The 27,474-nt window shown below is 22.6% G+C and overlaps 9 protein-coding genes and 1 non-coding gene across 16 annotated transcripts; 5 read left to right on the top strand and 5 right to left on the bottom strand.

Moving 5' to 3' along the window:
• Nucleotides 1-1,404: 1,404 nt before the first annotated feature.
• LOC122717758 (kinesin-associated protein 3) lies at nucleotides 1,405-5,843 on the top strand. Of its 4 annotated transcripts, none has more exons than XM_043942141.1 (17): nucleotides 1,405-1,579; nucleotides 1,771-1,888; nucleotides 1,964-2,132; nucleotides 2,205-2,420; nucleotides 2,528-2,664; nucleotides 2,805-3,126; nucleotides 3,192-3,370; nucleotides 3,444-3,713; nucleotides 3,806-4,024; nucleotides 4,099-4,264; nucleotides 4,333-4,458; nucleotides 4,516-4,620; nucleotides 4,731-4,816; nucleotides 4,914-5,100; nucleotides 5,200-5,290; nucleotides 5,400-5,553; nucleotides 5,738-5,843. In XM_043942141.1, the coding sequence occupies exons 1-16, from the start codon at nucleotides 1,554-1,556 to the stop codon at nucleotides 5,536-5,538; spliced, it is 2,556 nt and encodes an 851-aa protein (XP_043798076.1). In that variant the 5' UTR covers nucleotides 1,405-1,553; the 3' UTR covers nucleotides 5,539-5,553; nucleotides 5,738-5,843. The 4 variants fall into 4 exon arrangements, with proteins under 4 accessions (XP_043798076.1, XP_043798075.1, XP_043798074.1 ...); XM_043942140.1 differs by having other exon boundaries at nucleotides 2,196-2,420; nucleotides 4,516-4,614; XM_043942139.1 differs by having other exon boundaries at nucleotides 2,196-2,420.
• Nucleotides 5,844-6,986: 1,143 nt separating this feature from the next.
• On the bottom strand, nucleotides 6,987-10,584 carry LOC122717769 (ribonuclease P protein subunit p40-like). Of its 2 annotated transcripts, XM_043942156.1 has the most exons (6): nucleotides 10,382-10,584; nucleotides 10,143-10,287; nucleotides 9,838-10,002; nucleotides 7,735-7,857; nucleotides 7,473-7,656; nucleotides 6,989-7,362 (listed from the first exon to the last, which is right to left on the bottom strand). In XM_043942156.1, the coding sequence occupies exons 1-6, from the start codon at nucleotides 10,499-10,501 to the stop codon at nucleotides 7,020-7,022; spliced, it is 1,080 nt and encodes a 359-aa protein (XP_043798091.1). In that variant the 5' UTR covers nucleotides 10,502-10,584; the 3' UTR covers nucleotides 6,989-7,019. The 2 variants fall into 2 exon arrangements, with proteins under 2 accessions (XP_043798092.1, XP_043798091.1); XM_043942157.1 differs by lacking the exon at nucleotides 7,735-7,857 and having other exon boundaries at nucleotides 6,987-7,362.
• On the bottom strand, nucleotides 8,174-9,838 carry LOC122717768. Its single transcript, XM_043942155.1, has one exon. It carries the CDS (start codon nucleotides 9,803-9,805, stop codon nucleotides 8,240-8,242), a length of 1,566 nt encoding a protein of 521 aa, XP_043798090.1. The 5' UTR covers nucleotides 9,806-9,838; the 3' UTR covers nucleotides 8,174-8,239.
• Nucleotides 10,585-11,122: 538 nt separating the features above from the next.
• On the top strand, nucleotides 11,123-11,195 carry Trnam-cau. Its single transcript has one exon. It is a non-coding gene; the product is annotated as a tRNA-Met (tRNA).
• Nucleotides 11,196-11,401: 206 nt separating this feature from the next.
• Nucleotides 11,402-13,517, bottom strand: LOC122717780 (RNA-binding protein NOB1). Its single transcript, XM_043942172.1, has 6 exons — nucleotides 13,367-13,517; nucleotides 13,108-13,240; nucleotides 12,813-13,036; nucleotides 12,258-12,723; nucleotides 11,851-12,185; nucleotides 11,402-11,743 (listed from the first exon to the last, which is right to left on the bottom strand). The coding sequence occupies exons 1-6, from the start codon at nucleotides 13,436-13,438 to the stop codon at nucleotides 11,483-11,485; spliced, it is 1,491 nt and encodes a 496-aa protein (XP_043798107.1). The 5' UTR covers nucleotides 13,439-13,517; the 3' UTR covers nucleotides 11,402-11,482.
• A 485-nt stretch (nucleotides 13,518-14,002) lies between these two features.
• LOC122717754 (fas-associated death domain protein) lies at nucleotides 14,003-15,387 on the top strand. Its single transcript, XM_043942135.1, has 4 exons — nucleotides 14,003-14,336; nucleotides 14,448-14,612; nucleotides 14,687-14,817; nucleotides 14,892-15,387. The coding sequence occupies exons 1-4, from the start codon at nucleotides 14,003-14,005 to the stop codon at nucleotides 15,021-15,023; spliced, it is 762 nt and encodes a 253-aa protein (XP_043798070.1). The 3' UTR covers nucleotides 15,024-15,387.
• Nucleotides 15,388-15,604: 217 nt separating this feature from the next.
• On the bottom strand, nucleotides 15,605-16,970 carry LOC122717755 (eukaryotic translation initiation factor 4E-1A). Its single transcript, XM_043942136.1, has 4 exons — nucleotides 16,857-16,970; nucleotides 16,266-16,444; nucleotides 15,857-16,174; nucleotides 15,605-15,769 (listed from the first exon to the last, which is right to left on the bottom strand). Exons 1-4 carry the CDS (start codon nucleotides 16,884-16,886, stop codon nucleotides 15,655-15,657), a joined length of 642 nt encoding a protein of 213 aa, XP_043798071.1. The 5' UTR covers nucleotides 16,887-16,970; the 3' UTR covers nucleotides 15,605-15,654.
• A 31-nt stretch (nucleotides 16,971-17,001) lies between these two features.
• LOC122717775 (reticulocyte-binding protein 2) lies at nucleotides 17,002-20,702 on the top strand. 3 transcript variants are annotated; one of them, XM_043942166.1, is made up of 6 exons: nucleotides 17,002-17,040; nucleotides 18,144-18,812; nucleotides 18,877-19,379; nucleotides 19,460-19,856; nucleotides 19,951-20,283; nucleotides 20,410-20,702. In XM_043942166.1, exons 2-6 carry the CDS (start codon nucleotides 18,294-18,296, stop codon nucleotides 20,464-20,466), a joined length of 1,809 nt encoding a protein of 602 aa, XP_043798101.1. In that variant the 5' UTR covers nucleotides 17,002-17,040; nucleotides 18,144-18,293; the 3' UTR covers nucleotides 20,467-20,702. The 3 variants fall into 3 exon arrangements, with proteins under 3 accessions (XP_043798101.1, XP_043798099.1, XP_043798100.1); XM_043942164.1 differs by lacking the exon at nucleotides 17,002-17,040 and adding an exon at nucleotides 17,838-17,894; XM_043942165.1 differs by lacking the exon at nucleotides 17,002-17,040 and adding an exon at nucleotides 17,928-17,980.
• Nucleotides 20,703-21,267: 565 nt separating this feature from the next.
• On the top strand, nucleotides 21,268-23,265 carry LOC122717795 (proliferating cell nuclear antigen). Its single transcript, XM_043942209.1, has 4 exons — nucleotides 21,268-21,577; nucleotides 21,757-21,922; nucleotides 22,000-22,144; nucleotides 22,536-23,265. The coding sequence occupies exons 1-4, from the start codon at nucleotides 21,357-21,359 to the stop codon at nucleotides 22,787-22,789; spliced, it is 786 nt and encodes a 261-aa protein (XP_043798144.1). The 5' UTR covers nucleotides 21,268-21,356; the 3' UTR covers nucleotides 22,790-23,265.
• A 32-nt stretch (nucleotides 23,266-23,297) lies between these two features.
• LOC122717794 (zinc finger protein 271) lies at nucleotides 23,298-26,957 on the bottom strand. The gene is made up of 6 exons (XM_043942208.1): nucleotides 26,681-26,957; nucleotides 25,534-25,775; nucleotides 24,944-25,465; nucleotides 24,773-24,877; nucleotides 24,555-24,704; nucleotides 23,298-24,477 (listed from the first exon to the last, which is right to left on the bottom strand). Exons 1-6 carry the CDS (start codon nucleotides 26,688-26,690, stop codon nucleotides 24,091-24,093), a joined length of 1,416 nt encoding a protein of 471 aa, XP_043798143.1. The 5' UTR covers nucleotides 26,691-26,957; the 3' UTR covers nucleotides 23,298-24,090.
• Between the last annotated feature and the right edge of the window lie 517 nt (nucleotides 26,958-27,474).

Raw genomic sequence — 27,474 nt, 5'->3', positions numbered from 1 at the left:
ACTTTTTATCTATATAAAATTCTACTTAAAATATAACATTTTCTTATATAAATGAATAAAGGTATGAAAGAAAGATGAATAAAAATAAATAAAGAGAATGAATATTATCTGTTTTTTCCTATAATGTAAAAGTTTTATATTATCAACAAATTTAGAATATATTTTTATAGTTAATGCTATATTTGTTAATAACCTAGAATTAGAATATTCTGTTATAATTTTATTTAAAACATATGTTCTTCTAATTTATTTATGTCTACATTTGTATCATATACATATCCAAATCCACCAATATCATGATATTAATTTTAAATTAAGATCTGTTTTTTCCTGTTTTTTTACATTTTAAATACAAAATAAAGCTGTATCTTAAAAAACTAAAAAATGTAAAAAATTTAATATTTTATTAAATTTAAACATATCACTTAATATTTAAAACTTATATCTATCTGTGTATTAAACGAACTATCTAAAGATTTTTTTCTGTAAATATTTAAATATATTTTTATTGTTTACAGTCATGTTATTATAAACATAAATAATTATTTTAATTTGAATTTTTTTTTGTTTATGAACAACAATTAACATTATTAATATCAATAAGTTATCTACACCAGCATTATAATTAATAATAATCTATTTTCTATCTATTTTAACTTAACACTTAAATTATTATTTTATAAAATTTATTAATTTATTATTATATAATTTACTAATATATTATTTTTATACTTATTATATCAAATATATATATATTAAATTAGGTTATTACACACACACACACACGTATATATATATATATATATAAATAATTTTTTTATATAAAAAAATTTAAATAAAATAAATTATTTAATAATTGAAATATATAATAAATATATAATAATATATAATAATTAATAATATTAAAATTTATTAATATATTATAATTAATATGTTTTAATTAGCATTACAATACAATACAATACAATACAATACATATAAAATAATAAAAAGATATAGAAATTATAAAGATTATTTCTCATATGTTTCATCATACAAATCTGAAATATTTCAATTTATTATAAACCTTCAAAATGTAGAATTATAAATAACTGTACATAAATTTATATTATTATAAATATAAACGAATATATCAATATTATGTGTATATTAAAGCTTTATAAATTATATAAAATTCTTATATTAAAATATTAAAATAATGCAGATACATAAATAGTTTAAATTGTAACTTTGAACGAGATAAATTTTAATTATTAAAATTATATTAATTCTTTAATTCTAAATTACAAATAAATTAGTAAATATTGATAACATTTCTAATATTCTTCTTAATATTAATAAATATTAAGTATAGATTTTGAAAATAGTATCTTAAATTGAAACAGATGGCGTTATTTTAAACCAAAAAAGTATGATATAAGAAAGAGGAATAATAGGGCGACGAACAATTATAAATGGTAATTATATCGTTGATCTTTTTTTTATGAAGATGAAATAATTATTAATAAATTGGCAAGACAATATCATAATACAATATTAAATAAGATATTAAAATGGATGAGGCAAAGTTTTTAAAACGGTAAGCATTTTATTATGTCATTATCTTATTAATTATGTATTATAACTTACAATTATTTTAATAATCTATTCTATATTTTAATATTAAAATAAATTTTATACATTTAAATTTTTGTTTATTTATGTTTATAATATTTTATCTTCTTCTTAACTGATAATAAATAATTTAATAAATAAATTTTTTGTTTTTAGAAAAGTAAGATCCGGTACTTTGGATGTACATCCAACAGAAAAAGCTTTAGTAGTAAACTATGATGTTGAAGCATTAATCTTGGGTGAATTAGGAGATCCAATGTTAGGAGATCGTAAAGTAAGATTTATTTTTGATATTCATTATTGATTATTATATTATGATAGTGTGAGTATAAATAAAATCTGTTTATAGGAATGTCAAAAAATAATTCGACTAAAAAGTTTAAATGCAGATACGAATGTATCACTTTTAGCTAAAGAAGTGATAGAAAAGTGTTCTTTAATACATGAATCAAAACTTCGTGAAGTAGAACAATTGATTTATTATCTTCAAAATCGTAAAAAAAGTGATAGTTGTACAAGTTAGTTGTAAATAATATATACAAATGTAGAATTATCTTGGATATATTAATTATTCTTTTCAGTATATATAGATTTTATTTTAGATAATGATAATACTCAACCTTCAAGACCAACATCATCAAATTCAATATCCACGGATAATGGTGAAATAGAACGTGCTGTTATTAGTAATGTTGATAATTATATTGAATTGTTATATGAAGAAATACCAGGCAAAATCAAAGGTTCATCTCTAATTTTACAATTAGCAAGAGTACCTGATAATCTTCATGAGTTAACAAAAAATGGTAATAAATATTATTGTACAATGTATAATAAAATATTGATTACTTATTTATATATTTATTTTATCATAAATAATTAATATTAATTAATTAATATTAATTTTTTTTAGAATCTTTATTAAGTGCTTTAGCCAGAGTTTTAAGAGAAGATTGGAGACGTAGCATAGAATTATCTACAAATATTATATATATTTTCTTTTGTTTCTCAACATATAGTCAATTTCACAATATTGTTCTTGAATATAGAGTAAGTACTATAAAATTAAGTAAAATAAAAAAAAAAAATCGAGAAAAAATTTTGGATATATAATATATATCATAATTAATATTAATATAACATATATAGTAATTAATTATATATATAGTAATAAATTATTTTACATTTAGATTGGATCTTTATGTATGGATATAATTGATTTTGAATTATGTCGATATGATCAATGGAAAGAAGATATGGAAAAACGTAGACGTCATTTTGAAAATACTACAGGATTAACATTTTTTTCAAATGGAAATGATAATTGTGACAAGAAAATAAAAATTGCTGATGATATTTGGAATACAGATGGTCCTTTAGATTATGAAATTAAAAAAAGATCCAATGAAATAACTATTACTGAAAATGATGTAAAAAAATTAAAAGAAGAATTTGAAAAAAATAGAAAAAAATTTAAAAGTTTAATAAAAAAGCAAGAGCAATTATTACGAGGTAGTAATTTTATATTTTATTATTATTAATATGCTTTAATTATTATATAAAAATTTATGTTATAGTTGCATTTTATTTATTGTTAAATATCGCTGAAAATATGGAAGTTGAAAGAAAAATGCGCAAGAAAAACGTAATTGGAATGCTCATCAAAACATTAGACAGAACAAATATTGATCTATTAATACTCGTCATTGCATTTCTAAAAAAATTATCAATATTTCGCGAGAATAAAGATCTTATGGTGAAGTTTCCTATCTAAAATATATAAAAAATACATATATATATTTATTTATAATTTATATATGGTTTTTTAGGCTGAGGAAAGTATTATTGAAAAGATACCAAGACTTCTTCAAAGTAATAATGCAGATCTTATTCTTAGTACTTTAAAATTATTATTTAATCTTTCTTTTGATGCAAAACTTAGAGCTAAAATGATAAGAGTTGGATTATTACCGAAATTAATTAAATTACTTGGTCAAAGTGATATCAAAAATAAAACAACTATTTTGGGTTTATTATATCATGCTAGTATGGATGACAAAGTAAAAACTATGTTTATGAATACAGAATGCATTCAAATGGTAAGTAATAAAATATTTGTGTAACTGTAATAATATAATTTATATAAATAATATGTAATATTTAAATGTTAAAATGGTTAAATATTTTCAAGATAACAAATATGATTGTAAATTCTGAAGATGATCAACCAAAACTAGAACTAATAGCACTTGGTATAAATTTGGCAATTAATAATAAAAATGCCCAACTTATGATAGAAACTAATCGTTTGCAAGGTCTTATAAAAAAAGCATTTCAAACTCAAGATCCTTTAATAATGAAAATGATTCGAAATATTTCTCAACATAATTTAGCAAAAGAAAACTTTGTTGTAAGTAATTAATTAAAATAATATATAAAATTATTTTTTTAATAAAAATATTAAAGAGTTTTAATTATTGTTAGGAATTTGTGGGTGATTTTGCTATGGCTTTAAATCAATCAGATTCTCAAGATTTTGTGCTTGAAGTTATAGGTGTATTAGGCAATTTAGAATTACATGATTTGGATTATTCACAAATACTTCATCGATGTGATTTAATACCATGGATACGTAATAATCTTGTTCCAGGTTAAACATTTTTATTATATTTAAATATCAAATTTATTTTCTTTATATACAATTTTTTTTCATCTCAGGTAAAGCACCAGACGATTTAGTACTTGAAATTGTAATATTTTTGGGTACTGCAGCATTTGACGAAGATTGTGCACGTTTATTATGCAAAGCTGATATATTGCTTTCTCTTATTGAACTTCTTAAAGGTTTGTATTATAAAAAATATTAATATTGTCTTCTAGTAATTTTAATAATTTTTGTAGCAAAACAAGAAGATGATGAAATAGTTTTACAAATAATTTATGTTTTTTATCAAATATCTAAACATGATTCAACAAGAGATTATTTAATACGCGAGACTGGTAATGGTAATAATCAATATTTATGCTTTATTAATAAAATATAATGTTTTTAAAATGCATAAAAAATAAAAAATTTTTTATATTTTATATTTTTAAAATATTTTTGTTATTTATAGAAGCACCTGGATATCTAATAGATCTTATGCATGATAAAAATGCAGCAATTAGAAAAGTATGTGATGCATGTTTAGATGTAATAGCTGTAAGTATATTTTTAAAATAATCTTATTTACAATTATTTTAGATAATAAATAATAATAATTTTAGATAATAAATAAATTTATTTTATAAATTTCTAGATATGTGACAAAAATTGGGCAGCTCGCATAAAAGTAGAAAAATTTAGATCACATAATCAGCAATGGTTGGAAATGGTAGAATCTATAACAAATGATAGTAATAATCATTTATTACCAGAAGAAGATGATAATCTTTCACCATTTATGAATAGTGATCTTTTAAAACATACAATGCTCTTTCCTTCTGGTAAATTATTTTTATAATTATTGTTATATTTATTTTATTTTATATATCTCAAAAAGTAATCTGAAATCTTGTTAATTATAAATTTAATATTTTTAACAGGCAATATGACATCATTTAATGTAGATGATCGATTTTCTGTCATGAAAAATTCTTCAGAATCTTCTGAAAATCAAAGTCGTCCAGTTAGTAGGTAAGTTTTATATATATCTATATACGAAAATTATTAATATTAATAATAATACTAAATCAAATAATAATATTATTTCGTTTTTCATTCTTCATTACTACATATATTTTAGGTATAAAGATCTTGATGATATAGGTGAATTTATGGCACGTTCTAAATCTCGTATGTCTGTTAGTTCTGGCATTGATGATCTTTATTATAATTCCAAAGTTAAATTTCCAGAATCAGACAGCTCACATGTATTAATATAAAAACTAATATAAAAGGTATTTAGATATATAAATATAATATTATATAAAATTATAATTGTATATAATTTATACGTAAAAATATATTAAAAATACAATATCTATTATCATAATTATTTTATTGATAAAATTTTATTATTTTAATAAAGTAAGTTTTAAATATTAATATAATAATTTAATTTAATTAAGTTTTTCATTTTAGGTAATGCACGATTAGGACAGCAAAATTATTACATGTAGTAACTTTTACATAATTTATTATATATGTATTTATCTATGGAAAAGAAATTAGAAAGCTTTAAAATATCTGTATGTGATAAATTATTTTGATCTTACTATATTTTTTTTTATAAATTAATTTAATTTACATATATAAAAATTTCGTTTAAACTAATTTTTGTAGTCTTATTAAATAGTTAATATAATTAATAATACCATATATATATATATACAATACATATACAAAATGATAAAAAAGAAAGTTTATAATTCTTAAATAAATAGATTCATCAAATAAAAAAAAAATTCTAAGAAACTTGAATTAATAAATTAATATTTTAAAATTATTAAATAATTTTTATTTTTCTTAAAGTGAATAATTTATTTATTATTGGAGTAATTTTCTGATGTGAAAATGTCAAATATGTATAAAACTAAAGGAAATCAATAGAAAAGTTTCTGTAACTAGAAGAAATAATAAGATAATTATTTATAGACAACTAATTTCTCGAAACAAGTAAGTTGCTTTACTTTAATTAATTATAGAAAAAATTATTTATAATTTTGAAAATATTAATTTTTCAATCCATATATATATATATATACTAGAATTTTTGCTTTATTTTATTTAATAAAAGTGAATCCTTTTTTTTATCATTATATTATATGTATTACATTTATGTGTAATTTTAATATATAATAATAGTTCTAATATAATATGGTACTACACTGAATTTTATTTTAAAATTCAGAATTTTATTAGTAAAAGTTATGAATCCTCTTTTTTTATCACTATATTATATTACATTTATATATAATTTTAATATATAATAATAGTTCTAGTATAATGATACTAAATTGAAAAATGTTTATTATAGCATTTATTATAGTATTTAATAACAAAAAAATTGATAAGCAGCAAAAAGAAATAAAAAAATATAAAATTCATAGCCGATCAATCGAGTTAATATTTTATAAAAATTTATTTTATACTAAGCTAGTTTATAAAATTAAAATTTTATTCATTTAATTACTATATATTCCTTTATTTTAAATTTTTAAATATTGAAAATTGATATAAAATAATATTATGTTAAAAAATAATCTTATATTATATTTTTATGTATTTTTCATATTATTATTTATTATTTTTCATATTATATATTTATAATATACAATTTATAAATTATTATTATTAAATATATTTTACTTTTTTTTTTATAAAACTAACTAATATTTATTATCAATTACAATAAAATTTATAATTATTGAAAAATTCTTGGTTTATTATTCGAACTTAAACTTTTATAAATAATAGAATGACTAGCTGGTCTAAATACAATAGTATAACTATTATCACCATCAGTATAAAATGTATGTTCTTTTAGATCCCAACTAACAGGACTATCTAGAAATCCTTGAACATGTAAAGCAATCCATGGTAAAGTATTTTTTGTTGATATATATTCATTCATAACATTATATAAATTTTTTATCTGATTTCTTGTGAAAAAACCAGTCCATTGTAAATATTGTACTTGACCAACCTTCATAGATGGAAGTGGACATTTATATGTATTTACATAATCATTTTCTATATTATTTTTTCTTAAAAAAAAAGAAAAGTTTAAATTATTATCATTATATTACAAGATTAAATTATTATATTATATTAACAATTAAATTATTATTTAGATTCATATTTGTATCATACATACAAATCACCACATATAGTAAAAACTCCAAGCCATTCAAAAAATTTATCATGATCGGATTCATTGGAAATTATTGGTATTGATAAAGAATATTCAGTTCTTTGTAAAAAAACTTGTTGACAAAGAAATACATTATATTTACGTTTGTGAAACCATGCTGCCACAGATGATGGACATACATTTTCTTCTAAAAATATATAAATAAAATAAAATTTCATAAAAATAAATAAAAAATAAATAAGATAAAAAATAATAAAAAATTTACCTGATGGATTCCATGAAATAATTATATTAAATTTTTTATCAAAATGCTTCTTCAATGATGTTTGAATATGTTCATAATTTTTCTTAGATGTAAAATTTTCAGATTTCAAGTCAATTATTGTGACTTTTGATTTACGTTACCAAAAAAAAAAAAAAAGAAAAATATATATAAAGAATGTTAATAAGTTTAAATCTAAATTATTAAAAATTAAGAAAAAAAATAAAGAAAAAAATATATAAAGAATGTTAATAAGTTTAAATCTAAATTATTAAAAATTATAATCAATATTTTTTTTATTAGAAACTAACAAATATATTAAATACATATCAATATTATTCATAATAATATCATAATTTTTACATAATTATATATCATTTTATTTTATTATATCATTTTATTTGCTTTAGTTATATAATATATATTTTCATAAAAATTAATAATACATAATAATAAAAATACATAATAATAAAATAATCATATATAATATGATTTTTAGTTAAGTTTATTATGCAAAAGATAAACTTGGACTTGTATCCAAATTTATATTAGTATTTTTTAACTCTCTTCTAAAATTGTTTAATTCTATAGGAGATATTCCTTGCCAATTTTCTAATTCTGATAGACGATATAAATTATCACAATAATGCATTAATAACTGTATAGTATTCATTGATAAATCATGGCTATATAATATTTTGAGCTCTTCTAATTTACGCATTGAATTTTGTGAAAATATCCTTCTTATTGTTTCATCTCCAATACCAGTTGATGAACCCAACTGAATAAATTTAATGTTTTTACAATGAGAAAGTAAAAACTCTAGATGCATATTTGCACATTCTACAACACATTTGATTCTTTCTAAATATTGAAATGGCGGAATTGTAAATTGTCGTGGATATATTGGTACTTGTTCTAAAAATTCACAATTGTAAAAAACTAGATTTTTTATATCTGGACAATATTGACTTATAGATATAAGTGCATTTAAGTCAATTCCATCTACATGTTCCAAATGTAGACTTGTAATTGTAGTACCTTTTACTTCTAATAATGTTTTTATTCCATGAATATAGAAATCACAAGATAAAAGTTTTAATTCTTTTAAATAATTCAGAGCAGCTAAGATTGTAAAATCCATAATTCTATCATCACGTAATATACAAAGACTTGTTATATATGGGCACATATCAATTAAAAGATATAAATGTTCCATACTGAAATTTCGACTTTCAAATATTCTTATATAAAAAGAAGTTGTAATATCTTTTTGATGAATATGTTCTAAAACATATCCAAATTCATCACATCTACCAATATCTTCAATATTTAAATGTTTTAGAAAGAGATTTGCATAACCAGATATAGTCATAGAAGTTTTACATAATTTAATTTGTTTTAAATATTTGCATGACAATAAAGGCTGAACACTGCGTTCTGTTACTGATCTAGATGCAGTTACATCTAACTTTTGTAATTTTTTACAGTTTTGAGCTAAAGCTGCTATAATATTATCCGTGCAATCAAAACATAAAATAAAACATATTAAATTTGGCATAGCAGTTACGCCACTAATAATAATTTTTTCAATATCAGATGTTCTCCAACCTGCTGATCCTGAACCTAAATCTAAAACTTCAAGTCCAATCATATCAGGTAATTTAGTATAAAGAATATGGCGCATAATCTTAGGCCAAGCAGAAAATTCAATTTTTCTTAAATGTGTATCTATAACCACTTCTGTTAAATGAAGAGCAACTGTCATTTCTGACAAAAAAGTTGTAGTTAAAGCATAATCATTGTATGTACCTTTAGTTTCTTTAACTAAATTAACAACAGCAGTTAATACTGTTCTAAACATTTTATCATATAAATGTTGAGGAACATTATAACTTAATAAATGTTTCATAAATTCTAACATTGATTGTAATTTAGTATGTCCATACATTGGATTAGTTTTAGAAATCATATAAATGTATTTTGTCAAGTATTTACCAAAAACAATTACAAAATCTCCAATAGAATATAATGCTAGATCCACTAACGTATGTACCTGGTGCTTTCTTGGCATTTTGAGGCATTACTTTTTCTCTTAGAACTTACCATAACGTGTATGCATTTTACGATCGAAAAAAGAAACTTTTCCTTCTAATCCCAATTTTTGAAAATCTTCTGTTAATAATGATAATATTAAATGTCCAGATGGAGTAATAGCAACTGAATTATCTAAATCTATTTTATTTTCTATAGTTAAAAGTGTTAGTTCTCCTAAAAAATTTATAAAAATGTATGTAATATAATACATTTATTTCTTTTAAATAAGATTTTAAAGAAGAAATATATTTTTTTTAATTAAATTTAATTCTTAAATCAATAAATATGAAAAAATATTAATACATATCACTTACCTTTCTTCACGAATGCTTCTATAAATTCTTTATTTATTAATTCAGATACATTTAAATTATTAATTCGATAATAATCACTATCTTCAAAAATACAACTTCGCAATTCATTCGGAATTCTGATTGTATCAGGAAGTATCAAGGATATCTGGCACAAAACCAATAATTATAAATTACGTAAAAATTTCTTAAAGCATTATCTTCATGAAATTAAAATTATTTAAAATTAATTCTTTACATACTGAATGGTTAAAATAATGTGATTTGATTATATTCGGTATATCAGTTTTCTTGTAATCTTTTTCTTCAGTCGAAAAATAATGTTGAGGTGGTTTGAAATTCCATATTTCTGGATTAAGCATTTTAATAATGAATGTTATTTAGAAGATATAAATATCTTTATTCTTATTATTATTAGGTTATATATTATTAGGTTTTTATGTTATGTTCTTATAATGTATCGTACAACATATAATGCTATGATATGATTGATTATATAGATGTAATACTATTAACTGCATATATATTGCATATATTTTATTTCTCTGATTGGTTTATAAAAGATGCATAATAATATAATTAAATTATAATTAAAAATTCATTTAAAATAAATTAAATCAATATTGGAATAAAAATAATTGATTAAAATTAATAATACTTATTACTGGCATTACTAGAAAAAAATTTTATCAATCAACTTAGTAATTTTAAAGATATTATTTAATAGATTTTAAATTTAATTAATATTTTTATTAATCTGTTGTAACAAATTTATACATTATCTAATAAATATATATTTACTAGGAATAGTAATATATTACAGTATTATATTTAAATATTATATATTATATATATTGGTATTTTTAAAACTGTAAGAATATATTAAACTATTTTACCATAAAATAATTTTTATGAATCATATAATTTTATTTAATAATTGATTATAACAAAGATATATATTATTATAAAAAAAAAGCTTATAAGCCTCGGTAGCGCAGTAGGCAGCGCGTAAGTCTCATAATCTTAAGGTCGTGAGTTCGATCCTCACCCGGGGCAACTTTTAAGTTTTTTTATTATATAAATATTATTATTTATTATAAATAATAAATACCAATATTAATTTATATATTTTCGTTTATTAAGTTTTATTATTATATTATTAATGCTTATAATTTATTAAAATATTGAATATTGAAATAAAAAAGTAAAAATATAATAAAAATTAAATATTTATATACTTAATTTATACATTCAAAAAAAATGATATATGATTATATGTTATATATATAATGATATATTTATATTTTTTTATTATCCAAATATAAATTGAAAGATAAAATTACTTATTTTCTTTTTCTTCTAACTTCATTTGGATTTTTTTGCATCCAATATTTAACAGGATTTTTTGCTCTTATGCCCAACATAGCTGATTTTGAATATACATCACGCATAATAAATGGAGAATATTCAGCTATATTATCATCTTGTAAAGGATTATTTTTAGTACGTGCTAATCGTGTTGGTCTTTGATCTGGAATTGGTTGATCTTCACAAAGAATGGGATTATTTGCATGTTTGCCACCTTTTGGCATAGGTAATGAGAACTAAAAATATATAAAATATAAAATAAAATCTATAGAATGTTATTATTAATATTAATACACAAAAATTTATGTATTAATTAACAAAAATAAGAAAAAATTAATCATACTCTTTTTCCTTTTTTTGAAATTGGTCTTCGGAAATTAATATGAATTTTTTGTTTTCCTTCTTCATTCAATGTAATTGCAACTCTTTTTAATGTTTTATTACCGCAACTAGGACAAAAAATTTTTGTCATAATACTAGTAGTTTTATAACATGCATAACATCTAAGAATATATGTTTGCATTTGTTTAATTATTTTTCCATCTAATGCAACTACATTTAATCCTATTTGTTTTAAAACATTTTGCATAGCAAAATCCATTGTTAAACAAGCAACAATTACAGATTTTTGTTCAAGAAAATTTGAATTAAGTTCTTTCTTTATATTATAAATATTTCCTGAAATAAAAAGAATATTTTTTTTCATTCATATAATTATTTTTTATATGAAATTATTAAAAAACATTTTACCAGGTGTAATCCAATTGCTACTATCATCATCATCATCATCATAATCATCACCACCACTACCATCAACACCATCATCACCACCATCATCATCATCATCATCATCATCATCATCATCATCATCATCATCATCATCATCAATTTTATTATTTTCATATTCATTATTCTTATTATTATTTTTATTATCATTATTATTTTTTATTGGAATAAGAATACCATCAACATTATGTTTAATATTATTTTTATTTTGAACAACAAATCTTGTTAATTTTGAAAATTTGATAGATAAATTTTCTATTCTGTCTTGATTTATATCAGAATATACTGTTTTATAATCAATATCAGTAGAAGATTCACTATAATTTGATTCAATTTTATCTTCTTTTTTTTCTTCATGATTAATATTCTTTATATTATTCTCAAAATTGGTTTCTATTTTTTCTTTATTATTTTCTTCATTAAAAGATTTCTAAATATTAAAAAATTTAATTTAATTTAATTATTATATTAATATCATTTAATAAATTTATCAATAAATTATACAATAGAAATATTTACTTTTATTTTTAATTTTTTTTCTGGGATATAAAAACCAACTAAAGATGTATGAAAATCCACAGCTTTTTCAATATTAGAGTTTATAGTTTGTGCAATTATTGGCTCTGTTCTTAAATGATTAATTCCTACTTTTTCTTTTTCTAACTGATATGTTAATGCAATTATTTTTATATCAGTTGCTGATAAACTAGTATAATCACCAGTTTTTTTAGCAAATTCTGTAACTATAAATAATATAAATAAATATATTATATTTATATATATCAAAATATTATTTAAATAAAATTATATTTACCAAATTTAATGTTTTCAGAATATGCATTTTTTATTTTTAAATCATATGGTAAAACAACTAATCTTCTTAATTGTCTTTTATTTATAACCTCATTTACTACATCTTGTTCTGTTATTATGTTAACACCAATATTCTAAAATTGATATTTATTATTAGAATTATTATATATATTATATAGTATTATAAAATTATACAAAATTAATATTGTATAATATAAGTAATAAATCATATTGATTTTATTTTTTAAGAAATATTTCACCTGTAAAGATACATTTCGAATGAAGGCACTTGTATCAACAATCAAATATTGTATTTTTTGAGATTCATTCATATTTAGTAATTTTTATAATATATATTATAAATATATATCCACGTGTTTTGAAAATTTAATAATTATTAAGATTAATGAACGTTTTTATGAATATCGTATATATTGTATATATGTTCTGACTATTATAACTAAACCTAGTTATAATACACTTATTATGCTAAGATTTTTATATGAAAACTACCTTAATGTTACATAAAAACTGCTAAGATTGTTTAATTTTTAATATATTTAATATAACAATTTTATTATTGTTAATAACCTCTATTAGTGTATTTTTAAATATTTTAAAATAGAAAATATTTAATCTATAAATTTTATATGAAATTTTAAAATAATAATTACATTATTTATCAACTTTAAAATGAATAAAAATTGAATTTGTATATATTATTTAACGTGTTTAAGTTTAAAACTTTTTAAAAATTTGAAATGAAAGTTTTTTATTAGAAAATTTTTTAAGTAAAAAATATATTTATTTTTATTTTACAAATAATTACTTGGTATTTTTAAAATATATTTGAAGAAACAAATTTATTAATAAAAGGAATTTCCCTAATTAGCAATATGGAATTAGAAATAAAATATATATGTTTACAAGAAGAATTCTTATCAATTGCTCAATACTACATTAATGAAAACATATTAAATATACTTAAAAAATATTATGCAAAATATATAAATTCAAATCGTAAATTAAGTCAGATAAATGATTTAAAAACATTATTGAAAGTATTAGAAAAGCGTGATTGTCTTAATTATTATAATATAGAACCACTTATATATATTTCAAATAATTTTTTAAATGATTTTCAAATACAATGTAAAGTAAGAGATTATAAAATTTATGTTCAAAGCATACAATATTGTTTATCCTTTAATATATATCAAGAATCAAAAGGTAAATTTTATCATTTTTATTTTTATATTATGGAATTATTTTAATAATACTTTTAATTATAATAAATAATTATAATAAAATAATATATTTAATATATATAATTTTTAACAGAAAATAAAGATGACAATAAATTATCAAATATAAGTAAAAATAGTACATCACAAATAAAAGTCTCTAATGAGTTTGAAAATCAATCGACATTAGAATACAAAAATGTCAAAAGTAATCTTTTCACACAAAAAATGGAATTACAACAAACGGAGTTACAACAAACATGTAAAAATAAATTTATTCTTTTTAATATATAATAATAACCATGAAATTAATATGAAAAAATCTTATTTTTTAAGTATTATCACATTTAAGTAAAAGAATTGGTCGTTCTTGGAGAGATACTGTGAGATATTTAAATATACCTGAATATCAAATTGATGCAATTCAGAACAAACATCCTTTTGATTTAAAAGAACAAAGTTATGAAGTAAGAAAATACAATTAAAATGGATTTATTTCAAATACAATTCTTTACATATAAGTAACATAAATAATTTGTAGGCTTTGAAATTATATATAACCCAATATAGTGACAATAATTGGAAAATAAATTTAATACATGCTTTAGAAAAAGCAAGACGTAAGGATCTTAAGGAACTTTCTGAGAAATTAATATTAGAATCAAATAGTTAATAATTTAAAGGAAATTAAAAATAAAAAATAATAAAAAATAAATATTAATTTTTTTAATATATTTGTAAGAAAAACTTAAATATAATCATTTTCCAAATAATTATGAAAACATTAAATATTATTATGCTATCTTAAAGTGAGATAGGTTGCTGTATTTTGTTATTGATTGAAATGATTTAAAACTGATAAACCTAATTTATAGGTTTCTTAAAAAAACATTATTTAGCAGTCTTTATGATTTATAAGGAATGAAAACAATATATATAAAAAAATTGCTTGATTAAATATCATAATAGAAATTGCAATTGATATATTTTAGCTATATTTTAGAAAATACAGCAGCCTAATGTGTATACTTTATAATCTATTTTTAAATTATGTATGATATTGATATAAATTTTTATATCTATTGTATACATTTGTACTTGTATACACTTATTGTTGGATAATTTTTATTAAGAAAATATTTAATTTTAATAAAAATATGTAGGTTTTGATCATTTGTTATTGAATTTTTGTTTCATTTATTTTGTTTAGTAATCTAAATTTTGCGTAATATCCACATTAATAATGTATGCATATTGTTATTTGAAAAATTTTTAATGAATAGTGATAATAACATTAATAAGATTTAAACAACATAAGCATTTTTTGTTTGACTTCCTACTTTGACCATAACATCTTTATGTATTTGATAGCCTATAGTAACTTTGGATGCAATTTTTAATCTTTCTCTTAATTTACGTCTGTAAAAAAAAAATGAAATAATTAAATTTTTCATCAATCACTTACTTAAATATATATATTAATTACATATTAATTATTATATTTACCCAATTTCCATAACACTATCTTCACTATTAGCATTTGCAGTCCATACACCAATTTTATCTCCTTTTTGCCTTACATTTACAACAGCTCCACAAATATCATCTGAATATCCATTAAATGCTTCACCAATCATACATAAAAGAGTTTCTAACCAAAAGTGATCTAAATCTGTATTTCTTTGTTTTTTATCTAAATTTATAAGCCATCTTCCACCACATTTATTGGCATTATCTTCCCACATGGGCCGGATTCCTTGTTTGAACATGCTATAGTCACAACCTTGTTTTAATTCTGATGCTGCCTTTATATGATTATATAAACTGTTATTAAAATATAAATATTATTAGTGAAAAGAATATAACAATAATAAAATTAAAAAATTATTAAATTTCAAAATAAGATTAAATTTACCTCCAGAAATCTTCAGCTGTATCAAAACTTGTAACTTTTCTTTGACTTTCTTCCCATGTTTTATTTCTATCTGGTTCATAATACCAAAGAGTCCATGTATGTTGAAGTGGATGTTTGATTAAAACTTCTGGGGGGAATTCATCGAAGTTTACTACTTCTTGCTCCTTCCTTTCAACTTCCTACACATGATTATGTTCATAATTCCAAAGTTAGCTTTTTTAACCTTAATAATTTATTTATGAATGTTTTACTTTCTATTGTTTTCTATCGATTTCGTTTATTTTATATAAATAAAGTATAAACAATTAAATTTTATATATTAGTGAATCAAATTAATTAAAATAATATTACAGATTATTTTAATATTAGTAATATAATATGTCTTTTTTAAGCTCGTTAGACAGTTTTCACCATGCTTGGGAACAGATGGGAGGGGTAAAGAGTTTTATTGAAGTGATCACGTTGTTTAAAAAAAAAAAATATTTATATTTTTTTCCGATATTCAATTAAATCGTAAAAGGATTTGAAAAATATATATCATGATATTTTTACAATATATATAATATTATAAAAAATATTAGAAAAAAGTACCTCAATTTCTTCTGTATTACTCGTAGCCATGTCACACAAACTATACGCACAATATGCTCGTTCAGTGAACTAACAGTAAGGGCATCTGTCGGCAAAATTTTTACACAAAATTTCCTTTTCCAAAGACAGAAATGTGAAATTGCATCGGCGCACCGGGAAATTACCGCAATAAAATTTAAGCAAAGTAATTAGGAAAGAATAAAACAATCATTAGTTTTACTATATTATTATGTCATTATAAAAAAAGAAAGGAAGAAAAAAAACAATTGCGATACACTGTTTTATATCTAATCTTTTTTTATTCTTTTTTCGTTTTAGCAAAACCAATATTATTTTATCATAATAATTTTTTTAACGAAATTATTTTAAATAACATAATGATAATTGATTTTGTTTTATTTTGTCCTTTTTTTTACTTACTACAATTATTTGTTTTTCTGATATTTTCTTGTGTTAACATATATCTAAAATATAATTGAAATCGTAAAAATCTTAATAAATTTATTTATTAAGATAAATTAATTTATTTATATACTTTTATAACAATGATTTTATTATATTTGTTATATNATACTAAATATATATATTTATATATACATATATAAATATATATATTTAGTATCATTATATATATATATGTATATTTATATTATACATATAATGATATTTATTTTTCGTTTTAAAATGTAAAATAGTCAATTCATAAATTATATTTAAAAAGTACAAAAATTATATAATATAAAATAAATTAATATAAGTTAAAATATAATTTTTTTAAAATTATAAAAAATAATATATATTTAGAGCAAATAAAAATTATTTATGTAATTATTATAATAAATAATATCAAATATATTTTTTAGTCAATATAAAAAATTTAAAATAAGGGTTGGTATTCCTGTGATATATTTTAACAATCAGTAGTTTGATATTGGTGGTTTTCGCTGATTCGTATAATGTTGTATTTACATATAATTTAGAGAACATAATTTTTATCTAAAGATTATCAATAATTTTATCTCCATTATGAAACGTTCGGTAAAAATTTATTTTTCTATTCCCTATATAAGTTAATGATATATGATAATTTATATTTATTTCATTTATGGTATTTTTAAAAAAAGGTTAGTTTGACAGCGCGCGATTGTATAAAATATTTTTGTATATTTAATAAATCAATCGAATATTGATAACATTAAATTAATAATATTAAGTTATAAATTTTTTTATGGTAATAAAATTTTTATATATCTTGTTACTTTTAATTCATAATTGTTTATTTTTCAGATAACTGAAGAAAATAGGGAAACAAAGCGATCTTTTGCTAAACAAGAATGTATTAATTTTGGATATGAAGGTTCCTATCCTTCTTATACTTCTTCTTCATCTCCTTCAACTGTCACACAACCTTTACCAGGACAACCACCATTACCTCCTATGCCTCCTCCTTCTAGTAGTGTTCCACCACCTCCTCATGTATTTGGACCAGTGCCTTCTCAAGTTACATCAATACAAGCATGGACATCTCCTACACCATGGCAATGGATAACACCTCAAACATCTCCTTTACCTCCTCCACCTCCACGTGATATGACTACAAATTCATTTCAAAGAGAAATGCCTCTTAGAGGTAATTACATACGGCGAGAAAGATTTACACACACTAAAAGTAATATATATATTCAAAGAAATAACTTTCATCGTAAAAATAGAAGACTTGCAAGATTTGGACATGCTCAAACACAATTTGATCAAGCAACATATTTTGGTGCAACATTGAGTAATAGTCTTGGTTTGGAATGGCAGAGAAATAATTATACTACATCTACAGGTGATACAATTATGAATCATATGCCTGTTCCTCTTCCTAATCATCCTTTACCTCCTATACCTCCAGGGATTTTAACAAATAGACATGGAAAAGAAACTTCAGATCAAGAAATTAAAATCATTCCAGTAAGATATAATAAAAGCTAGATAAATATATTTATTTTATTTTATTATTGATTATTTATTTTAGGAAGAAGTTGTAGGTAAAAAACTTAAACAAAGAAAACCAATGTCTCAAAGTTATCCTAGTCGACCATGGAATAGAGAAGATGCAGAAAGAGCTTTAAAAATTGAAAATGAATATAATAAAACAGTTAAAGCTCAAAGTTTAATAATTAAATTTCCAGATCCTGATTTAAATAAGGATATTGTTAGAGAATTTCATCCTGGTATTCAAAATATTCATTTTCAAAGTCCTAGTGGTCCTAGATATTGTTTTATACAAATGGCAGAAAGTGTTGATATTGATGAAGCTATAAAGGAATTAGAAAAAATACCTTTTGGAATAGGTCATTTAACAGTTGAAAGAAAATCTCTAAGAGATGAAGATAATCCGATGCCTGAGGAAATAGATCCTTATACATTATATATAGGAAATTTACCAGAATCTGTTAATGTTAATGAAGTAAAGAATAAGTTTCCAACAGCTGCTCGAGTAGATGTAGGATATGCACAGAAAATGAGAAATACTCGGTGAGATATTTATTTTGTAAAATAAGTATATATCATTTTTATACATTTTCATTCAATAATTCATTTATTTTATTTCATAGATATGCTTTTATAAGATATAATAGTGTAGATGAATCTATATCTGCTTATAAACAAGCACATGATTTAATGTGGGATACTAGAAGTATTATCGTAAGATTTAGAAGACAACGTGGCAATACTTGTCTTCCTGGAGAACCAAAACCTAATGTTAAAAAAACTAAAGAAGAACCAAATAGTAATTCTCAAATAAAAAAGTGTCAGAAAGTTAATCATATTGAAAAGAGTGTGACAAAATTAGAAACTGATACAGAAAACAAGATACAAGATAATTGTAATAAAATGCAAAATAAAACATCACAGATTCAAGAACAGAATACAAATTTACAATCATCTTCTTCTTCTTCAACACCAACTTCAATCACATCAGCTAAATCAGGACAACAGCAGCAACCATGGGTACAAGTATATTGCAGAAATATTACATATAAAAAAAAACATTTCAAACAAAAAAAAAATAAATAAATAAAAATAAAAAATCTTTTTTTTTTAGACTGCTCAATCACCTCAAATACCTTCTGCATCTGAAGCTCCTCCGCCTTGTTCAACTGAGAGAGAACCAGTTACAGAAACGATAATGCTTACAGAAATTAAAGAAGAGCCAGAAGATTATGAAGAAATGGAAATGTCATGTAATATTGATGACATAGATGATGATGTAGATGATGATGATGATGATGATGATGAAGAAATAGAAGAAGAAGATGATTCAGATGATAATGATGAAGATAATGAAGACGATTATGAAGAAGATGATGAAGAAGAAATAGATGAAAGTGGAAATAACAAACAAGAAGAAATAGCAGAAGATAATGAACCATCAGATGTACGTAAAATGTATTTAGTTGCTAATATTGAAATTAAGTATATTTATAATATAATTATAATATATATATTAAAAATAAAATACAGAATTTTAAATAAAATTCATTTTTTATGATTTTTGTTTCAGCATCTTGATCACATGTTTAATCAATTAGAGAATATGGTTGGTAATATCAGTTTTTAATATATTCATATAATTTTTAATATCAATTACTAAATTTCCATATTAATCTTTAATTTAAAAAAATAATTAATCTTTGATTTAAAAAAAAAAAAGAAAAAATGCCATATACAATATGTAAATAATTCTACTTTAAAAATTGAGTAATAAGTATAATGAGTGAAATTGCATTTATTTATAAAAATAATATTACTAGTTATGTATTATGTACTTTTACATCAAATGTGTTTTTATCTTATAAATTTTTACGCTTAAATATGGATATATCTCTATGTAAACAATTGTGAATATAATTAAATTTATTTTCTGTATTTTCAGTTAAAACTATTTTTTAAAAACATTTTTAATTTTTAAAAATTTGTTAATAAAAACAATATTCATTAAAATTTATTTTCTAATATAAGATTTTATATTTTTTTTTTATTAATTTTTTCTTTTGTGTGATTTTTTATTCGAAAGAATATTATATAAAATGTTGAATAATGTTTTTTCTAATAATTTATGTTATGATTCATATATTTGCGATTCGTATTTTGAAATAAAAATTTTGAAATATACTAATAATTATATAAATATATTATTAAATAAATAATATATGAGATATGCTTTTATGTAAAATAACCAAATTACAATTTGTATTAAAGAAAAAAAATTGTTTTATTATATTTGAATTATGTGAATTAATTCAATCAACTTTAAATCAAGATTTTGTTAGAAAATTATAAAATTTTTAAATTGAATATATTTCCGGTACATATCAAATGCCATCTATTTCCTAGTAGTTCGGCGGTAATAAAGCGCGGGTATCATTACGGGTGTAGTAATTCTATTAATTGTCAATATTTGTTATATTTATCAATTGTGTAAAGAAAAAATCCAAAAAATTAAGAAAAATGTTCGAAGCGCGTTTAGTACAAAGTGCGATTTTGAAGAAAGTATTAGATGCAATAAAAGATCTTTTAACTGAAGCCACGTTCGAATGTTCCGATTCTGGTATCCAAGTACAAGCAATGGATAATGCTCATGTCTCCTTAGTTTCTCTTAATCTTAGAAGCGATGGTTTTGATAAATATAGATGCGATAGAAACTTGTCAATGGGCATGACTATTGCATGGTAAGATGATAATTTTAATGTAATATTTATCAAGGTTATGTTTTTTTTACAATAAGTAAATATTTTCAAATATATAAGTATTATATTTGTATTTCTATTTTCTTAATGAGTTTTCATATATATAATAATATATATAATAGAATGATACATTTATTGTAAATAAAATAAACTATTTTTAGCATGTCCAAAATTCTACGATGTGCTGGTTCAGAAGATACAGTGACATTACGAGCAGTGGATAATCCAGAAAATATTACATTTATATTTGAATCACCAAATAAAGAAAAACTTGCAGAATATGAAATGAAACTTATAAATATGGATCAAGAACATCTTGGTATTCCTGTAAGATTCTACACATTATATATAGAATTTTTTTTTTTTTTTTAATAATGTAATGAAAATATAATATATTATCATAGGAAACCTCATATTCATGTGTTGTAAAAATGCCATCTCAAGAATTTTCACGTATTTGTAGAGATTTAAGTCAATTTGGAGAATCGATAACATTTTCATGTTCTAAGGAAGGTATAAAATTTAGTGCTTCTGGAGATTATGGACAAGGTATATCAATTTCTTTTGTTATAAAAAAAAATGGTAGAGTATGTATAGACATTTTAATTATACTTACATTAGTTATATAATATTTATTGTATTTGGATAGCATCTTGTAGTCAACACTTTTCAAGCACAACTGTTATATAGTTACTGCTTGAAATAATATGCTAGAATGTGTTTGCTTGATTGACCTTCATTGCTATGAAGAATACATCATATATATGTTTATATACATGTCTGTTTATATTTGTGTATTTAAAGGAAAAAATTTTTTTCTGTACTAAAAATCATTAAAATACAAATGAATTATAAAAAGTATATATTGCAAAATATAAAAATATATCTATACAATTAATATTATAAATTATGATTGTATGTAAATTACTCTTTTTTTTAGCTACTGTTAAATTAGCACAAACAGCAGATGCAGATAATGAAGAAGAAGCAGTAATTGTCAATATGCAAGAACCAGTAAAATTAACATTTTCATGTCGTTATCTTAATTGTTTTATAAAGGCTGGACCCTTATGTGCACAAGTACAATTATCAATGTCTAATGATGTGCCCCTTGTATGTGAATACAAAATTGGGGATATTGGACACATTAGATATTATCTGGCACCAAAAATTGATGATGATGAAGAAAATTAATTTTTTTTTAAGATTGGAATATCTTTTTTATCTTGAATACTTTTTTATATAAATTATCAATATAGCATTGCTTTAACTTCGTGTACTTTGATTTTTTTATTGTTATATTTATCATATTATTAAAAAAGGATTAAATATTTTCAAAATCTTAATATAAATAGTGAATGATTATTTAGATAAAAAAAGATATATTTTGATATTCATTATTGAGGAATGATAAAAGGATAATTAGAAATACTTTGAAGGTAATATATTTAAATTTTACATTTAAAAGTCATTTGGCTCGTCACAGTGTTAGCGCAACGTGGAATTGACACTAAGATTCATCATTGACACAATCATGATAAACATGGTAATATGGTGTCATTCTTATAAGATTTATAATTGTTACCGTTTCATAAACTGTGACAATATTTTGATAATATTGCATTTTTTTTATATGTAAGAAGAACTCAATATATTTCCAAAACATTTGATAAATTTTGAATTATGTGTTATTTCTTATATCCTAGCCTAATTGAAATTTAAATTTTTCACTTATTTTTAATTGTCTTATTTCTTATATCTTTTATGTATAAGCTAGTTTAATATAAAAATACATAATTAACTTACGAGCTGAGGGAATAAGTGGGCTACCATGGATGGAATAGCCTAAAAGTATACAGTAAAATCTTACATAATTTGGATCTCATATAATTACTAAATAATTATATATTATATATCAATAGATGTTGATTTATACTATAAATTATTTTACACGCCCATACTGCGAAGACCTGTTTATCATTAATTCTTTTTATGCATTTAAATCAAATCAATAAAATATTTTCCACATCTTGTTCTATGTTCAAAAGTAAATTTAAATAGCAATAAAACAAGATATTTTGGCAATAGTAATCAGCCTCTTTAGTTTTAAAGCCCTGATATTGCTTTTTTCTTTTTAATATAATAGCTTCACATTTAAAATTAAAACAATTATTTTTATACATAATGAAATAATACGCATTCATGTTAATACATAATCAAATTTAATGTAAAAGGAAAATATGAAATTATCCATTTAAAATTAATGAAACTGTTAATACTTATTCATTTTCAAAGAAGATACCACGTACATCGATACTATCGGTAATTATTTGGACCAATTTGATAATTTGCTTATGCGAGATTATCAAAGCATATACTGTTTTTTCAGTCTATAAATATAATTTTAAAAAGTGTGAGATGTTATGTGGTATTTGTCCTGTAAATGAAGTATTAACAAAAAAAAAACATGTACAATTAAAAAATTATGTAAGGGCTTAAGCATTCGTGTTGCCATTACTCCCATATAAACTGGGATGTACATATTTGTCATGCAATGTCCTTAAATGCCTTAATAAATTACTTTTTACGTTAAAGCCTTTTTTACAATAGGAACAAAGAAAAGGCTTTTCCCCCGTATGCGTTCTTTGATGAATTACCATCGACGCATGACTTGGAAATTCTTTTTGACAAATGTTGCACAATTTTTGATGACTATGAACTCTTTTTGGTTTAGGAGGCGCTGAGTTATTCATTAGAGCTAATTGCTCTTCTGTATGTTCGGTTTGGATATGACGTACCCATTCTTGAGGTGTTGAATACATATTACCACAAAGATCACATTTTAAAGGTGGAAAATCTTTGCTATCATCATCTACATCGCCCTAAAAAATACATACGTAATAATAATTTTTTATAATTTAATATATAAAATATTAATTAATATTTTATTTATTCTTACCTTCCTCTTTTTTCTTCGATTTTCGGTCATATCAGCATGTGTAAATTCAATATGTCTTACCCAATCTGATGGTCGATTAAATGTTTGACTGCACATATCGCATGTTAATGGGCTGTATTCTTCTTCTTCATCTGCACTATGTACGATTTCCTGTAATGAATTGTAATACACATTTTTTGTTAAAAAGAATCTTTAAAATAAATTAAAATATTATATACCGGTTTTATATCAATCTCGTGATCTATCGTTAATGATTCTGACGGGTCAATAGTTTCTTCCCAAATTGGTTCATCTTTTACTAAAAGTTCTAAATTCAATTCGGTCTAAAACACATAAGATAAAAATATTTTATTATATTTGATAAATTATATTATATAAAATCATCTTACATTTTCGCCATCTTCACTTTTAGATTTATTAGATTCTACATCACTATTGGTTGTTTTCCTTTTTTTACCATTGTTTTCCACATTTTCCTTATTCTTATTTTGTTCATTATTCTTATTTTCCTCTAAAACCTTTTTAGATTCTGGTTCGCTAGTTTTCTCTTCAATTTTCTCAATACTTTTTCTTTCTGACATAGGTTTTTGAGGTTGAATATTATTTTGTATTGGTGTATTCTGTTGTGTATTTTCAACAATTTTTTCTGTGCTCGGTTGAACCAATTTGATTTTTTGAATTTGACCAGTTAAAGGTGGCTGCTCCCGTTTTTCTCTATCCATTTTCTGGTTATTCGATTGTATATTTTCTTTTTTACTTCCAGTATTAGATCTCCATAAACCACGTACACGTAATATATCGCCTGCTTTTAATACACCTTCTAATTGATCATTCGTTACCGTAGCTTCACCACTGTACATATATTGAATCAGTATCTTTAATGTACGATAACCAATTTCTGTTGGTAATACCTGCAATATAAATAGAATATTGTCTTATATATTTTTTCATTAACAAAAGCCAATAAAAATATACAAACCACAATTATTGGAGCGTTTGTGTTTGCACCGAAATGACATGTTTGAAAAATGTGACTAAGATACGAAGAGCAAGCGGCAAGGACAAATCGATGAGCCGCCACGTGCCGACCACAGGATGTTGCTAACAAGACATCTGCGAAGGATTCTGAATGGAGTAATGTCGCGACAGAGCTGTGTAGATGAGCACCGTAGCTATGCCATTTAAGTTGATAATTCTCTGAAGCAGCGATGGCCATTTTTTCTGTATCGTTGACAAACAGAGAAAAAAAGGTGATTTATTATAATCTTTCTCGGAGATATCTAATACATCTAATACATTCTATTATTGTATTTGTTAAGCCTGTTGCGTCGCTGTGTTTCATTTATATTTGTATGATTTTTATATCATGGTTTACTAAGGATTTTATAAGATGATGTGTAATAAAATATATAATTATTTAAAAATACAGAAAAATAATGATCTATTTTATCTAGATTATATAATTGTGATATATTGAAATATAATATATAAAAATTCATGTAAATATATAATATATATTGTTTTCATCGTTTAAATAATAAAAAAATAATTGACATTTCACATTTAACAAATATATTATAAATGAATGAATATTAGACCAATTCATAATAATCTTCGAAAATATATGAATCTTATATGAATTTCTTTTTTTTCGATTAAATTGAGATTGTGGCGTCGAATGTTTTTTAATGTATCTGTTTTCGTTTCCAAAATCACAAAACAAAAACATCATTCAAAATCCTTTTGATTAGTTATGAATGTAGCTTGGTTTATTTGATATAATATTAAACGAATTTAAAAGAAACATCGATAGTAATAAAATAATTACGCACTCTTTTTGGCACCCCACATTCACACCCTATCTGAATTCTTGTTAAAGTTCGTTCAACGATCGTGCACGTTGTACACAATGTTTTAAAAAAAAATAATCTTCATACATAGGACGAAACGTCATTGACGCACTTTAAAATTAACGATCTTAGATCATTTCGATAATGAAGATCATTGGTTATTTAGTGTACCAATGATTGCATGATATTGCCGCTTGTCGCACGAACGTCGAACCACTGAGAACAAAAATCTGTAAAGCGTTTTACATCGCGTCATTATACTGTCAACGTGGTTACCTGACGACATCGGCCAGAACTTCGTTACGCGTCACTTGGCTTCACTTCTCTCGCTCGTTTCTTATTTTAATTGTAAACGATAATCCTCAAGATCTGCGGCACCACAGAGTGTGTCTCGCACGCGTCGTTAGTGTTTTGAAAGGCGCTTCGCGCGGATACGGGACACGGGGCAGATATGAGCATCGAACCGCCGCGTAGGGGCCTAAAAATCGATATTTCGGTCTTTGCTCCATCCTCTCCGGCGGTGCAGCCGTGCTCGCTTTCGCGGCTAGGTAGGGTGCCCCCCTGTTCATCATCGATTTTCCCGGCTACCAATCGCACGCATCCATTTATCGCATCGATCGCCTGAGCTGATTTCAGCGTTTGCGTCCGTCCGTCCATCCGCCCGCTCCACGATTCATACCCGTGCACCCCGCCGCACCCAACCCCTTTCCCCACACCCTTCTCTATATTCCACATTCTGTTCAACCTCCCACCCCGAAACCATCTCGCTAGCTACTACCTTAAGCCATATAGCGACTAAACGCGACCCTTCATGATCCTTTTCGTCAGTGACGCCGGATGCCACGATATCTTTTAACTTGCTTCATCCACGACACCCCAATGTTGATTCTATTGCCTGTTGATATCCCTTTCTTCACGTCGGTCAATTTCTTATATTTGATTATACATATGTTTGTTGAAAATCAAAATACACTGATCATATTGAAGATCAAAAAAATTTCTTGCCCTTATCAATGCACACACACACACACAACATACACACAATATATATATATATATATATATATATA

Source organism: Apis laboriosa, unplaced genomic scaffold (assembly GCF_014066325.1).
Source record: "Apis laboriosa isolate Shangri-la unplaced genomic scaffold, ASM1406632v1 scaffold58_cov148, whole genome shotgun sequence".
Classification (NCBI taxonomy): domain Eukaryota; kingdom Metazoa; phylum Arthropoda; class Insecta; order Hymenoptera; family Apidae; genus Apis; species Apis laboriosa.
Note: the sequence above shows the minus strand (reverse complement) of the source record. Positions and strands in the feature narration are given on the sequence as shown.

What these genes read in the sequence shown, in the direction of transcription:
- LOC122717758 (XM_043942139.1), top strand. Translation starts at nt 1,554, where the DNA reads ATGGATGAGGCAAAGTTTTTAAAACG. An exon ending in ACGTAATAATCTTGTTCCAG is followed by an intron (nt 4,265 to 4,332) that starts GTTAAACATTTT and finishes TTTTCATCTCAG; the next exon opens with GTAAAGCACCAGACGATTTA. An exon ending in TCTTATTGAACTTCTTAAAG is followed by an intron (nt 4,459 to 4,515) that starts GTTTGTATTATA and finishes TAATTTTTGTAG; the next exon opens with CAAAACAAGAAGATGATGAA.
- LOC122717768 (XM_043942155.1), bottom strand. Translation starts at nt 9,805, where the DNA reads ATGCCAAGAAAGCACCAGGTACATACGTTAGTGGATCTAGCATTATAT.
- LOC122717769 (XM_043942156.1), bottom strand. Translation starts at nt 10,501, where the DNA reads ATGCTTAATCCAGAAATATGGAATTTCAAACCACCTCAACATTATTTT. An exon ending in TAAAATGCATACACGTTATG is followed by an intron (nt 7,858 to 9,837) that starts GTAAGTTCTAAG and finishes GTAAATCAAAAG; the next exon opens with TCACAATAATTGACTTGAAA. An exon ending in TATTTCATGGAATCCATCAG is followed by an intron (nt 7,657 to 7,734) that starts GTAAATTTTTTA and finishes ATATATTTTTAG; the next exon opens with AAGAAAATGTATGTCCATCA.
- LOC122717780 (XM_043942172.1), bottom strand. Translation starts at nt 13,438, where the DNA reads ATGAATGAATCTCAAAAAATACAATATTTGATTGTTGATACAAGTGCC. An exon ending in TTCGAAATGTATCTTTACAG is followed by an intron (nt 13,241 to 13,366) that starts GTGAAATATTTC and finishes TATCAATTTTAG; the next exon opens with AATATTGGTGTTAACATAAT. An exon ending in AAAAAAAATTAAAAATAAAA is followed by an intron (nt 12,724 to 12,812) that starts GTAAATATTTCT and finishes TTTAATATTTAG; the next exon opens with AAATCTTTTAATGAAGAAAA.
- LOC122717754 (XM_043942135.1), top strand. Translation starts at nt 14,003, where the DNA reads ATGGAATTAGAAATAAAATATATATGTTTACAAGAAGAATTCTTATCA. An exon ending in TATATATCAAGAATCAAAAG is followed by an intron (nt 14,337 to 14,447) that starts GTAAATTTTATC and finishes AATTTTTAACAG; the next exon opens with AAAATAAAGATGACAATAAA. An exon ending in AACGGAGTTACAACAAACAT is followed by an intron (nt 14,613 to 14,686) that starts GTAAAAATAAAT and finishes TTATTTTTTAAG; the next exon opens with TATTATCACATTTAAGTAAA.
- LOC122717755 (XM_043942136.1), bottom strand. Translation starts at nt 16,886, where the DNA reads ATGGCTACGAGTAATACAGAAGAAATTGAG. An exon ending in ACAGCTGAAGATTTCTGGAG is followed by an intron (nt 16,175 to 16,265) that starts GTAAATTTAATC and finishes TTTTAATAACAG; the next exon opens with TTTATATAATCATATAAAGG. An exon ending in GATAGTGTTATGGAAATTGG is followed by an intron (nt 15,770 to 15,856) that starts GTAAATATAATA and finishes TTTTTTTTACAG; the next exon opens with ACGTAAATTAAGAGAAAGAT.
- LOC122717775 (XM_043942164.1), top strand. An exon ending in GACAACAGCAGCAACCATGG is followed by an intron (nt 19,857 to 19,950) that starts GTACAAGTATAT and finishes TTTTTTTTTTAG; the next exon opens with ACTGCTCAATCACCTCAAAT. An exon ending in AAGATAATGAACCATCAGAT is followed by an intron (nt 20,284 to 20,409) that starts GTACGTAAAATG and finishes TTTTTGTTTCAG; the next exon opens with CATCTTGATCACATGTTTAA.
- LOC122717795 (XM_043942209.1), top strand. Translation starts at nt 21,357, where the DNA reads ATGTTCGAAGCGCGTTTAGTACAAAGTGCGATTTTGAAGAAAGTATTA. An exon ending in ATGGGCATGACTATTGCATG is followed by an intron (nt 21,578 to 21,756) that starts GTAAGATGATAA and finishes AACTATTTTTAG; the next exon opens with CATGTCCAAAATTCTACGAT. An exon ending in TTCTGGAGATTATGGACAAG is followed by an intron (nt 22,145 to 22,535) that starts GTATATCAATTT and finishes TCTTTTTTTTAG; the next exon opens with CTACTGTTAAATTAGCACAA.
- LOC122717794 (XM_043942208.1), bottom strand. An exon ending in CAAACGCTCCAATAATTGTG is followed by an intron (nt 25,466 to 25,533) that starts GTTTGTATATTT and finishes TTTATATTGCAG; the next exon opens with GTATTACCAACAGAAATTGG. An exon ending in AAAGTGAAGATGGCGAAAAT is followed by an intron (nt 24,878 to 24,943) that starts GTAAGATGATTT and finishes TATGTGTTTTAG; the next exon opens with ACCGAATTGAATTTAGAACT.